At 34.3% G+C, this 14,762-nt stretch overlaps 1 protein-coding gene across 1 annotated transcript; it reads right to left on the bottom strand.

Annotated features, from left to right (window-relative positions):
• Nucleotides 1–2,898: 2,898 nt before the first annotated feature.
• Nucleotides 2,899–14,178, bottom strand: kri (uracil phosphoribosyltransferase krishah). The gene is made up of 7 exons (XM_089236216.1): nucleotides 13,948–14,178; nucleotides 11,433–11,475; nucleotides 10,347–10,416; nucleotides 7,672–7,734; nucleotides 5,858–6,019; nucleotides 5,175–5,273; nucleotides 2,899–3,086 (listed from the first exon to the last, which is right to left on the bottom strand). The coding sequence occupies exons 1-7, from the start codon at nucleotides 14,094–14,096 to the stop codon at nucleotides 2,980–2,982; spliced, it is 693 nt and encodes a 230-aa protein (XP_089092342.1). The 5' UTR covers nucleotides 14,097–14,178; the 3' UTR covers nucleotides 2,899–2,979.
• Between the last annotated feature and the right edge of the window lie 584 nt (nucleotides 14,179–14,762).

The following is a 14,762-nucleotide window of genomic DNA, read 5'->3' as shown; positions in this document are numbered from 1 at the left end:
AATATGTTGATAAGACCAATTACCAGTATGAGCAGAACATGAGAAACAAGCAAAACTTTTGACAACATAAATAGGTACTTTAGGGGGGCCACACACTCGCAACACATTCCTGCATGTAGCAATTCATTGGAAATTCTGCAGAGAAAGGGTTAGAAGGTGCATGATATGGTTAAAAATAGTTAATAATAGTTCTAGGCAAGCTGAAACATTGTTTATAAGTAGGGAAGCCCTCAGAGGCAGGTTGTTTTGTAACAAGCTAGCGAATAGCTTGTTACAAAAATCTGTAGAACTATTAATTAATATTAAATCCACCCTAATCACTTAATTTTAATGAAGCTTTTTAGAAAATATGTTTATTTTTACTACGTCTGGACATTGGGTCGTATCTTTTATTCACAAATAAGCAAATCTTTGTATAGAAATAGGTGAGGCACCTATATGCACAGATGTTACTTCCAACGCCTTGTGCAGATTCTCAGAATTGACCTTGCCCTTCGGGCAGTGGTATCTTGAGAAGGAGTGCCCGACGGATTTTATCATTGTTATATAGACATCAGGGTGGCAGCGAGATTCCAGTAGGAAATTCTAGACTGGGACCCAAAGGGGGGAGGTGTGACGTTTAGGGAGACCGGAACCAATGAGAGGGAACAGGAAGAGATAGGATGAGAAAAAGGTGGTTTGAAGAAGGCAGAAGGAACTAGGTTTTGATTAGTGGTGGTGGTCCCGTTTTTGGTTGGGAAGACATGGATCAGCAGGAGGAGCGGAAGATGACCAAAAGCTTAGGGTAAGTCTTGACCTATTGTTTTCTCTACTCCTCTCTTGCTCAAGGAGGAGTTGCAACTAATTAGTGGTGTACTAATTTGTAAGTGCGGAATTTAAATATATCCTCATATATACATTGTTTGAACAGCTGTAAATAAATAATCTTTTAATCTGACCTGAGGACGTAATGATTGATTCATACATTGGCAGAAATTGGTACTAATTGGTATTACACTTATACGATCATGAGCCAGCCCCAGATGCTGAGAGTAGCTCTGGGACAGTTAGTTCTGGGATAGCGAGTTCTGGACATAAGCTAAGATATTTACATTTTAACAAATAATATATGTAACTAGTACAAATGGTGTAACATATCTAGATACGAATGTACTTTTATTTTCCAGTTTTTATCAGTTCTATTCTATCTGGGGTTTGATAAGTCAAAAAATAATTTAGCAGCCAAACATTTTTTCAAGAAAAATGATGTAAATAATAGGTTTTTTACTTCTTTTCTAGGTTTTGGTGATCCATTTCTGTGTTGGTAGACATGCTGACATTATTCCCAAATCTTCATTATCTGACATTATTTCAATTATTACCCCAGTATTGACCTGAGACTCCAATCTAATAATCACACATACAAAAGTTTAGGTGCTAAGGCCAGTTTTGTAAGCCCCAACTGTGTCAACAGGGTATGGAAAAATCATGACTGCTTAATCATAAATTAACTGACTGCTTATTAATTAAAACAAATCTTACTAATCATTAAGAATGCATATTTTTTCACCTAATCTCTCAAATTTAATTCAGCATAGATGAATAAACTAACTTAATGAATTACAAGCAGGAAATATGAACACCAAAAATCTGTGTTTATGCAACATGAAAGGTCGTTGAGCCTGAACTAACTTCATAAATTCAGACAGGACAGAGTTGGTGGCGTATTTCATGATCCACTGAGCTCATCTTTCACCCCTTAGGTTTGACAGAATAGGTCGGATTCACCCTGTATATAGGTTCAAGTCTATATTTACCAGATTTTTTCTATATTTCTTAATCAAGAATTTGTTTAAATTTCAAAAACATACATACCATACTAGGATACAATTACTTCAATTTTACTTCAAAATTTTAAATATTGTTAAATTTAGTGATTTTTTGATCAAAATCATGATTTAGATCAAGCTGATTTAAATTGGCCCACATCTTGACTATCAATACAAATTTCTAATGTGCCCACGTGAAATTCCTGATTCCATAACTTTATAGCACGTTTTTGATATTTTTAATTAATAAATTTGGATATTTGTATTTAACCCCTCAAGTCCAGAGGAGATTCAAATGGAATTGCAGGTTTTTTCAGATGTTTTATATAAGTAAAAAAATTATAACTTTAAACTAATCATTGAATTAATTTTTTATTTTCATACAATAAGGTCTTGTCTATAATATTATATAGTATCGCTTATATTGCTTAAAAATGTATATATTTTGGTTGTTAAATTTTTTTTTTCACTTCTACAGCTACTAAAAGTCTGATTTATTACACAGCCTCTTGTCTGTAACAAAGAACTACTAACTCAATTATCCGGCATTTTAGCTCAAAGTGGCTTAAACACTCTCTTTACATCAATAATTATACAGGGTGTTTCAGTTCAATTGACATAAACATGCTCTTTGCAATATCTCAGATCCTCCCCCCCCCCCCGGCATTTAAGCAACAAACTTTCATCCCGCACAATAAAATATGGTATAAATGAAAATAATCCAATAGTTATTATCCCTCTTTCGAATGATACCAAACAGGCTGAGATAATGAAACAATATAATGGATTAAAAAAATAAAAGATATGTGGTTGACCGCTCAACACTAAGGGGTTGAAACTCAATGCAATTTACTTGGCTGGCATTCGTATTTATTGTTAATTAGCACTAGAACTTTTTTTGACTCTCAGAGCCCTTTTAAGTAAAAAAATTCTATGGTGGAGCCCTGTAGGCCAATTTTTTAATTATTCATCAAAGTTACTTATTTATTTTTACTATTTATAATTATTTTTTTAAATTTTACTGTTTTTTTTAATTTTTCTAGGGCTCCGGTTGAGAACCGCTGATGTAGATGCAGAAAAAGACAAACAATCAGTGGAAATCTTTTTTTTATCCATTAAATAACAAATTGTAAACAGGACTAGATACAAATACCAAACTACAAATAAATTTTCAATCTGTTCCAAAGTATTTCTGTCCAAAGTGGTTAGGAGCAACTGGATGCACCTCTGATGTGAGTATAGTCATGTCAGGAAAGGCTCGCATCACTGAATCTGCAGCTACATAGAAAGAGGATGATCAGTAAAAATTTTCAACACAACAATAATTGTACCTATTGAAATTAAAATGGATCAAAAAACAAGCAAGAGATAACTACTGATTGATCATTTCAAAAATATTTTTTGCATTAAGACATAAAATGATTTCAAAATAATAGTTCAGTTAAAGGAGTCGGAACCAAAAGAACATTCTTGCATTATTAAATTTTTTCAATAATATGCCTTTGAAGGACCAGTAGGGCACCTGCTATTCTAATCAAATTCATACAACACTGTATAATTCATACACAATACTGTATAAGTATACACTTTTTTATGAAAGTGACCCGTAAAAGAATCCCTCACGAATTCCCCTATTCTATAAACGACTCTTTGATCTCTGAGGTTTCCCAATATAAATACCTGGGCATTATAATCTCTTCCGATCTCCGCTGGAACCTTCACGTTGATTATATCTTTAATAAATGTCTCCAAAAACAGTTTTTCCTTTGCCGTAACCTAAAATACTCCACTCGTCATGTTCGTCACTTGTGCTACCAAACATATATTCTCCCTGCCCTCTCCTATGCCTGTGAAGCCTGGGACCCCCACACCCAAACCAACATGGACAAATTAGAATCTATCCAAAATAAGTCCACTCGTTTCATTTTCAACTGTTGGTCTTCACATGTCTTTATAACGGAACTCAAGTGACAACTCAATATCCAACCGCTCTCCTCTCTTCGACTTATCTCTCGTTTAACTTTTCTTTACAAACTCCTCCATGGGGTTTTTAATATTGACACATCCAATATTCTAATCCAACCTTCACATTTCTCTGTTAGACTCAATCATTCCAAAAAATTACAGCCCATCTTTGCCTCTTCAGATTGTCACAAATTTAGCTTTTTCCCAAGAACTATTATCGACTGGAACAACCTACCATCAAATATTGTAGATTGCACTACGATTTCTGAATTTTCTCGTACCATCAATCGACACTTTTGCCATATATAATTCTGCATCCTCTTGTGTAGGCCTCGGCCAAACAATATTGTATAAATAAATAAATAAAATACAGATGCGAAACTATGATGGAATGATTCTGGGCCATTTGGCCATCATGAATGAATAGTAAAACTCGATGTTTTGCTCACATGAATAATGAGGATCTTCAGGAGGCAGTGATCAAGAGATGTGAAGTCAAGGACAAAGCCTGTATTTATGTAGCTGGAGGTCTGGCTGGGCTTGTATTGCTTTGTTGTGATAGAGTCAAATACTGTTAACTCTCACTTACTAGATCACTGTCTCCTGAGAATGTTCTTCACTCGTGAGAGCAAAACATAGAGTTTTATTGTTCATTCACAACAGCCAGTCAGCCTGAAATCCTACTCTCAAAGTTCAAATTTTCTATGTGTCAATGTAAGATTGTGAAATTTTCACTCACATTCACATACTTCTAATAATTTTGAACTAAAAACTATGCTTCTATATTTTATTTTTATTTTATTTTTTTGCTTTAAATTTTCTGTTTTTCACAGAGTGATTAAAAACCTTTTAGAAACACAGTGAAATTCACGTCAGTAAGTAAAAATGCTGTGTGTCCACAATTAGCTTAACCAGTCATCTGGCTAATTGATATCTTTTTCCTTTTTGGAAGTTTGAAGCTAATAAAATAAATTTTTTATGAATTTATTGAAACTGAGTTCACCATTCTTAACTGTTTTTCAAAATCATCAGCAAAAAAAATTAATAATTGAAGTAATTAATAATTAATTTTCTAAATTATGCTGAAATCAGTATGACACGCTATTCCGGTATAGCCAGATGACTGGTTAAAGCTTGTTCAACTACTTCAAATGGTGGTCAGTTAAAGTCGTTTTTCCTAACTTTGAGGGTCGAGTGAGATGGTCTCACATTTAAAAGAGGTTTGCCATAAAGAGCAGGCAGACCAATCAAGGGAACACTGTCTAGCCATTTAAATACTTAACATTTAAAAATAAACATACACATTTTACATCATCAACAAAATATTCTGTTAAATAAGCTGAAGGTCAACTTTTTTTTGGTCTGACAAACAATTTTAAGAAAAAATTGCTTAAAACTTGCCATGAGGAGTGCAAAACAGATTCAACAATATGACATTTTCTTCTTTTACTCCATGGTCCTTGAGGACTTTCATAGACTTGTTAACTGTATTGCCTGTACCTGTAAAATGTATTGCCATATAAATCAGTTTATGTTTGAGGAGGGAGGAAAGCAATAGAAATTTTATCGAACATGTGGAAATAAAATGACAGAACTACATACCTCTTTGACTGCACGCGCAATAAATAATGATAGAAAAATATGGTGTCTCATATTACATTGCATATTAGAGATATGGTTCTCATGATGATGAAATGAGAGTTTTAAAATCAACCTTCCATACATCTTTCATTCTGTTATTTGGCTTTAGTTAACACAACAAAATCAACTAGATTGTTTGATGATCATACCACTTATAATTTTGATTATTATCAGTATTTTATTAATACAGCAGTGCTTCAAGTTACAAGTATCTCAAATGACACGTATCTCTAAAAAATTTCCATTGCAGGTAGAAAAATTAGTTTCAAGAGTTTTAACACTACGTGTAACTTTCACGAATGGATGACACTCTCAACTGCAGGTACCTCATCATAACTAATATTATGATTTTCTCATCAAACCGCTTTCTTTTTTTATGCCAGTGCATGCTCAAAACTTTGCCTTAAAGGTTATTAATGAATATATATATTATTTTATCTTACTCATTATTGGATACATCAGCAACACTTTCCTAGATGCTATATCCTCTGGAAACTTAGCATAAACAACATGGGCTTCATGTGTATCTTCATCACTCTGGATCAAAATCTTGCCTATCCGTATAGATCTGCAACAATCTCGCAAACCTTGCTCCATGGCCTCACCTGAAAAATTACTTTCTTAGCAGGAAAACGAAAAGAAATCACAAAAAATAAAATCAATTTTATATAATTTTTTATATATATATATAAAAAATAGAATAATTTATGAGAAAATATTGTTTGCTGTAATTCTTTATAATTTCCTATTTAATTCATTTTTTTATCTTAAGCAACTACAATGAGATCTCAACAAAACTATACTCCAGATAAAGCAAAAATATTGTTGCAGAGAGAGTATCATTATTTCAAGAGACATACTAATTGAGTGGCAACCTAGTCCATATTCCAGTCTAACTGAAATATCGCCACTGATATCAGTTCAACAATAAAAGAGTGTAGACATTTCCAAACAAGACATGGAAAAATATAATTTTGAAGGGATTTATCATTATGTTGATGTAGCGAGGTTTCACTGTAATTCCATTATTTGTTTTCATCAGTAAATAAAACTAACCCTGTTATCGAGTGCCTAAAAAGCAAGTGTTTTTGTTTTATGTATGTTTGTTTTACCCACAGTGACCGAATACAACACTGCCGCTTCCATGAGCAAAATGACGCAATTGGAAATGATTGTCAACCAGAGATATGACAAAAATTGGTTTAAATATGGTCATGTGCAAAGCTACAGTCATGAATTTCTTTTGCTAATGAAATAAACTGACAGGACAGTAAACTCAATCATGTTGATTCAGGCATTGACAAATCCTATTATCTTTATAGGTGTCAGGTTACCACAGCGACTAAAAAATTGGCATAGGTGCACAAAATTTTCTCAATTTATGTCAATGTGTCTATTAACAGGTAAAAGTTGAAAAATATTTGGAACATTTTTCTCAAAAATGATTGGCTCAAAAAAAATTTTATAACTAGCGCCTAATTTTTTTTCTTTTGTTAAGCCCTACCTTGCTACATATATGAGTCATTTTCTCTGGGGGATTCCTGAAACGGGCTTTGCATGTTTCTAACATATGTATTTATGTCACTACTAAAAATGGAACAAGATGTAATAAAATATATTGCATTGAGATATTGAAAATTCCAAATAAAAGTTGGACTGTATCATATTGTGATTTTCAATTCATACGCAAATAAATATTTTTTTTAGATGTTAATAGCAGAATGATAACAAAAATTTAGTCATTTCAAATCTGATTTTCATGAAATTCTATGTTCAATGTAATGTGGGAAGAAACTACTAATCTCACAAAAAATTTACATCATTACATATTGAGTGATAAAGGTTTATGTTCAAAACCAGACCTATAGTCAGAGATTTCATTCAGAGGGTACCACTTGTATTTCAGGGGGAGAACAAAGTGATAGAACAATAGATTTTGCCATCTTTTCTCCCTTTTTCAATCAATTTCTCACATTTTGGGGGTTGACCAAAGCCCCCCCCCCCCCCAAGTCACCCCCCCCCCCCCTCTTGCTACAGCCCTGTACAAAACCAAAAACAATGCTAATATATTATCAAAAACAAAGCATCATACATTTTCAATAGGCTCATTACTTTTTATATATTTCTCTCTCTGTCTCTTTTATTCATTTGCTATAAAACATGTAATGCATAAAAATGAATGAGCAAAATTCCTATGCGAATGAGTGAAAATGTCTATTGAATGAGCAAAATGTCTATAAATTGATTCAAGTCTCACCACTTCGAACAATGCTGACTCCGCAATTTCCTTTCAGGTACTTCAATCCTTCATAAACGCCACCTTGTTCAGAAATAAAAAATGAATTTATATTACTTTCAGCACTTCGGTAATATTTTTTCTTCCATAAAACTATGCTTAATTTTTTTTTTCAAATGCTTATAAGTTGGAGATGATTATTGCAGAATGAAATAACACACTAAAATGAATCATATTAAATATAAACAAAAGAATTGGTTGATTGCATCCCTCAACTGTTCTTCATGTTTATGTAATCATGTACAGGGTGGTTATAAATAAACTGACACTACTCAGATGTATGTAGCACATATTTTCTGATGGAGATATTTTAATGAAACTTGGTATATAGGATATAAGGGCCATGGGGGAAAAAAAAGAAAAGATTCAATAAAAAAAATTAGTTCAATTTTTGACCACCAGGTGAAAAAGTGGCATTTTTATCACAGCTAAATTTTTCCTATGGTCCAAATAAAGTAAACACCAAGTTTGAATGAAATACTTCCATCACAATGGGCGCAACATAGGTCGAAGTAGTGTTTATAGTAGTAGTGTCAGTATAATTAAAAATGGCATTATTCAGCTTAATTATACTGGCACTACTCCGACCTATGTAGCACCCGTTGTGATGGACGTATTTCACAGAAACTTGGTACATATGTTATTTGGACCACGGGGAAAATATAACTGCAATAAAAAACATGGTGGTCGAAAATTGAACTAATTTTTTTTTATTGAATTTTTTCCACATGGTTCATCAAAATATCTCCATCAGAATGGGCACTACATATGTCTTGAGTAGTGTCAGTTTATTTATAACCACCCTGTATTATCAACACAAGTAGATTTTTCTCCCATTTCAAGATATTTTGGTTACGCTATATTTTTCAAGCACACACAATTAAAAAAACAGGAATAGTGATTCAGGGACAATAATGAGGGTTGTAAATAAAATACATTAGTTGCAATATAGTCATGAACAGGATACAATCACAACTCTGGTTACATAAACACATTAGGAGCCATACACACTCATAACACATTTCTGCACGCATGAATCCCTCATAAATTCCCGCAGAGGATGTGTATGAGATGCATGTAACATTGAATAGTAGTAGCAGAAGTCCAGAAAGCTTCAAAATACCATCACACGAAAAATGAAAATGGCAATGTTAGATAGAGCTAGTGTGGAGTGCATAAAACAGTCAGTAGGCAAGAAATGTAGTTGTTATGTGTGATTTTAAACAGAGAGTGAGTCATCTTAACAGCTTTAAAACATATCAAGAATAGTTTAACAGATATTGTAGATTTAAATAAATTTTTGACCTGTAGCAAAAGTGTTCAGGAAATTTCGGAAGAAATATGTGAAGCTTATACTAATGATGTGCTACCTTAACAGATGGTTGCGTCATGGGTTAGCACATTTTGATCATTCACACCACGGTCATTCTCTGCACACATGTCTGCTAATCACACTGAGGCCTACAATTCATTGCCGATTTCGAATGGCAGGCTTGTTTTTTTATACTCATCGAGAGGTTGGTGCGCTAACCCCTCAATGGGGACCTCCCTGCAGTAGCAATTTTTTTGCAGTCATGTCACCATTTTTGTTGTACCCCTGTGTCAAGAAAGTTTTCTGACAAGGATGAATCGGGTATCGAACTCGTGACACCTCTAAACATCCTTTGGTACTTCAGGCGAGTATCTTAGGGACCTGGGCTACCATGCCCTAACACATTTTGTGCGGTTCCCAACTTCGAGATGCGAATGCAAGCCGATATCCCCATTAAAAAGCCTCGCCGCGGAGAGCAACAGGCCTACAACGATAAAATCTTCAAACATTACACTTCACTCGTAGTTCAAAAAATATGTGGCAGATGGCAGCACTGCAACAAGCATTACACAGAAACAAGCTTCACGTTAGGTTGATAACACAGACATGCACATCCGAACATGTATCAATTTGTTAGAAATTCTGCAAAGGAATATGGACGAGTTACATGTGTGGTTTAGTAGTAGTAGTAACACATTTTGTGCTGGGTGGAATAGCATATGGACCCCAATAGGTTGTTCCATTGTTGTGTTCAACAGAAATCACTTTGATGACAACTCCCACACATCTGGACACAAGTGTTGGATTTTGCTGCACTGAAGTGATGTAATAAGAGTTTTGCAAGATTTTTACAGAAAATTTGATTTCATGTAGAGTATAAAGATCCAGTATGTAGAGATACTGATTTAAAGCAGCATCTCTACATATAACATCCAGCTGTCTGTAAAAATCTTGCATTAACAAGTGGAGAGTGACAACATCTATATAATATAAATTTTACTTATATGCTCCATGAAACGTTTGCAATACCTAAGCTACGCCTCTACTTGGTTCAAAATACTCACAATTACATTTCATGTGCAAATAAAATGAAGTGATTAAATTCAAAGTACGGTCAAATCCTGTTTTAATGAATACAGTTATAGTGAAAATCGTGTTTTAGCAATCACTTTCTAATTCCCCCTGGATAAGTTTACATAGGAACAATGCAGAAACCTGAAATTCCTTTATAACAAAGTTTTGTTATAACGAAGTGACTTTTCCAGTCTCTTCATTATAACAGGATTCAACTGTATTTTAGATAGCTTATAATATATACACTAACCAGTGGGAGTGGTAACACTACTCCTAGAGTATGGAAGCTGATTCAATCCCTCTTCAACAACCAAGCGTATCTGTAACAAAAAAAAATCCCAGCATTCACTCAGAGGTATTCCATCTTGTAGGAAAAGCAAAAAATGTGTGAAGTTTTAATCACTGGAACCACATTACCAAGTCAAATCACAAATACAAGTCAGCCACTGGTTCACTGCTGGATGGCAGAGGCACTGACATAAAGAGAATATTAGGCGGGACAATCCATAAGGTTGCCTGAGGTTCTCAACTATCCAGAGCCCCTAGGCTTCTGTTTCTATGTTGCATGAGCATCAATTGCATCAAATAATTTGAACTGAAATATTTTCTTTACATCTATGAGCATTAAAAATGGCAACGAAAAGATTGCATGGTGTTCCTATTTGTGCTTGTGATTCAAGCTCTTTTTTTCATGAATCATCTCATTCACATAATGCTTGGCGAAATTGTTTTATTGCCAATAGTAAACCAATTTAGGGGTCGTTGGTGAGAATGGCTGTTCTTCTTGGTAGCACTGCTGTTCTCTGAGTCTTTCAAATGAAAACTTGTTTAAAAAAACAGAATTTTTTGTCTTAATTAAAAAAACTTTGAAACGAAGAGGGGCAAAAAAATTTCATACATATCCTGATTTTATGTTGGTACCATGATCATAATGAACATGGAAAGCTGTGTATATGAATAAAGCACTTTTTATTTCTGCCAAGAAGATGAGAGCAGAATACAGTGCTTTATTTAGTGCAAAAAATATTTGTAGGTACACACAGCGAAACCTCATTATAGTATCCCTTTTCACGATTTAGCATCAATTCTGCCTAGCGCCAGAAGGCTTCAATGAACAAACCTTCTATATACACAAATTTAAGTGATTAAATATAATTTCAAAATCTTTACAGCACCAGAATTCTGTGAAATAAATGGTAGCACTCAACTGTATAAGTTCTGGAATAAGTATTTTTGGGAAAAAGTTTCAGTAAATAGTAATTTATCAAAATATATATACTATGTTTTTATTTTCGTTCTATTTTTTAATTGAGTTTTTGAACACAAATAAACTTACCAAACGGTCAGCATAAAAAACAAAATCACTTCTCGACGTGTTTCTAAACAAAAAAGAAAAGAGAAATAAAATTAACAGTTATCTAACACCAGAGTAAATAGGACATTCTACCTAATAACCAGTGCTTCACGAATCAGATAAAAAAAACTAGGAAACAACCAAATTTTCTAGAAGCAAAGCATATTTATCTGAGCTAAACTGCCAAAATAACTTTTTTATGCTTCTCTAGGCCTTGGTAGGCTTAATTTTTTTCCATGGTGATAGACACATATTCAAAAAACTTTCTTTTGCCTTCAGACTCAAGTTTGCAATCAAGCATAGAAAATTTTAGGCGCCAAAGTATCAATTTTCTATTCACCAAGATGACCTCAAATTCATCTCAAGCTCTACTAATAAACTGTAAAATGGACCAAAACTAAATGTTGGCAGCTTTGGTCACACGCGTTTCCAGAAAATATTTTCAATAATTTTATGCCCTTTTAGTGTACAATAACATGCATACACCTTTTTCTGGTATTTATTGGCGACACAAGCACCAGGCAATAGTAAGCGACTGATGTTAATTTACTCAATCCCATATAGCAGCAATTACATTTTGATACACTAATAAGATACAATACCCAAAATATCAATAAGTAAATAGCAATTAAACTTCTTACAGTATAATAGTCTGGTATAACAAACAATAACCACACAATTACACGTGATTTGCAGCATGTTATGATCCCAATGTTGCTGCAGTGGTGGTCACCTGAAGTTGATTTTCAGTGGTTCCCAACGTCGTGGCAAAAATACAAAAGCCAATCTCCCCATTAAAACATCTTGCCACAGAGCGCTTTATAAATGACACACTAGAATTATTAATTGTTCATAATCCAAAAACTGTAGACATTTCCCCTTTACATTCACATGTAACTCATCTCATTCTGTGCTTTTTATAAAGCACAGGTTGAGAACCTCTGCTCTAAGAAAAGATGTTCGCTCGGATTGCAAATAAACAGTCATTTGATGACTGTTCTCCCTGTAGAGACAAAATTTCCTTCGATTGAAATTCAAGCATTTACTATCTTCACTTAAATATATGGAAGACAGATGGTAGTACCAGAAAGAGAACAAAACAAGCACATCTCTAACAACATAAATTCATTAGGGGTGACACATATGCACATACACAATACCTTTCTGCATGCACTGATATCTTGCAAATTCTGCAGAGGATTGTTTACGAGATGCATGTACAGTTAAGTAGTAGTAGTACTCTTTTGCACTTTCTATAGTCGTAAACAGGGGCGTAGCCAGAAATTTCATTCGGGGGGGGGGGACCACTTACATTTCGGGGGGGGGCCAGACCCCCAAGTCCTTCCCCCTCGCTACGCCCTTGGTCGTAAAGGTGTTGAGAACATTGGAGTGAAGGAGAGTGGGCCTGAACCTATTATTTTCATGGGAGGAGCAAAACATATAACTTTAAATATTAACAAAAAAATTAATTAATACAGTGAAATTTTGATATAATGATACTCTGCACGGGTTATCACTATATCAAGAGATGGCAGTTTTTAAAATTAGAGTGTAGGCACTTCCAAACAAGACTTGAAAAAATATCAATGTAGAGGGAATTATCATTATATCAAGTATTATTGTGGTAAGGTTTCACTGTATTAAACATTTATTCATTCCAACTAAGCACAACTTCTGTCTATCGCCATAGGCAATTTACTACTGATTGAGTTGTGCCAGAAGTGTGTGTGTTCCCCCAGACCTCCTGGGGCCTGAAACCCTTGGGCGGGGCAACAAACATGATTATATACAAAACAATGTGTTACAATAGAGCAGCTAAACAAAACTACTGGTCTCAAAGATACAACTACACATAGGCTCATGGAGATGTTGGCAAATATGTAAAGCGAAGAACCCATAGGCCCAATGAAAATTCACGCCTACTGCAACATCCTCCAACCTTCAGAGAATGCCAGCCACCTCAATGATTTGAATGAAAATGTGCCGTGGGACGCTCAATCAAATGATCTAGAATCGTTCCCGTGCTGCAGGTTACTTGAATGATCTAGAAATGTGGAGTGAGCCACTTGAGTGATTTGTGAAGGTGGCGCAGGTAATTTAAATGATTTGGGAATGTGCCGTGAGTCACTTAAGTGATCTGGAACAGTGCTACCGGTCACTTAAGCGATCTGCAACTGTTCCGCGGGTCACTCAATTGATCTGGAAGTGTGCCGCTTAGTTCATTTTCTACAAAACTAGGGTTTGAGGGCACGGGCCACATCCGATGTCTTCGTGGGGCTATGGGTTAAGCATGTAAGCCCTATTGCATTATTGCTTTGGTCATTGACCTCGTATATATACCAGCTCAATGAATACGGATATATTGAAAAATGTCCTGCAGTCTCTCGGATCGATATTTATTTCGATGAATAGTGAATCCCCCTTCCATTAATTTGTGGTTGTATCGCAATGAACGAAATAGATCGTATAATAAATAGTATTATGGGTTGGCCCTTACTTGTCACGGATGACTGTTTGCAGTTCCTTGATTTGATCATTTATCAGAACCAGCTTGAAGTTTGGACCGAAGTCGTCGATCTTTGTGATTGGTCCGACAACAGTTTTGTACGGAGTCGACTTCAACACGTCCGGAGTTTCCGACAACATTTCCGTCTGCAACTACAACAGATGAAAACAAAATCTCCCTCATCAAACCAAAACAAACAAAGCAAAATATCCAGCTGTTGCCAAACCTTGAAAAGAAAATTATGGTAAAAACAAAATCTCATCTAAAAACATACTTCGATTTTTATACTCATAGATGGCGCTGCCCGAGACGGGGAGAGAGGAAGAGAGTCAAGATTTTAAAAGTGCTCATTAATGAGCATTACGAAATAATCAATTTCCGAAGTTAATCGCAGCCCGAACTGTTCGTAAACCGATACAAGTTTTCCCATAGGACGATAGGAATCAATGTAAAATGATTATAATTGGTGATTATTATTTTATTATACAAATGATTATTACTGATGAAATTATTTTATTATACAAATGATTATTACTGATGAAATTATTTTATTATACAAATGATTATAATTGGTGATTATTATTTTATTATACAAATGATTATTATTGATGAAATTATTTTATTATACAAATGATTATTATTGATGAAATTATTTTATTATACAAATGATTATTATTGAGGAAAATTATTTTATTATCATAAATGAGATTATTATTTTCCAGAAAAAAGAAAAAAAAGTGTTAGCCACTTCACCACAGACTTCAAAAATATCCTTTGTTCAGGGAAATTTACATGTGCTTTATCTC

This window comes from Pholcus phalangioides, unplaced genomic scaffold (genome assembly GCF_987345545.1).
Source record: "Pholcus phalangioides strain wild (caught in Gottingen) unplaced genomic scaffold, Ppha-v1.0 ptg000009l_1, whole genome shotgun sequence".
Lineage (NCBI taxonomy): Eukaryota > Metazoa > Arthropoda > Arachnida > Araneae > Pholcidae > Pholcus > Pholcus phalangioides.
Note: the sequence above shows the minus strand (reverse complement) of the source record. Positions and strands in the feature narration are given on the sequence as shown.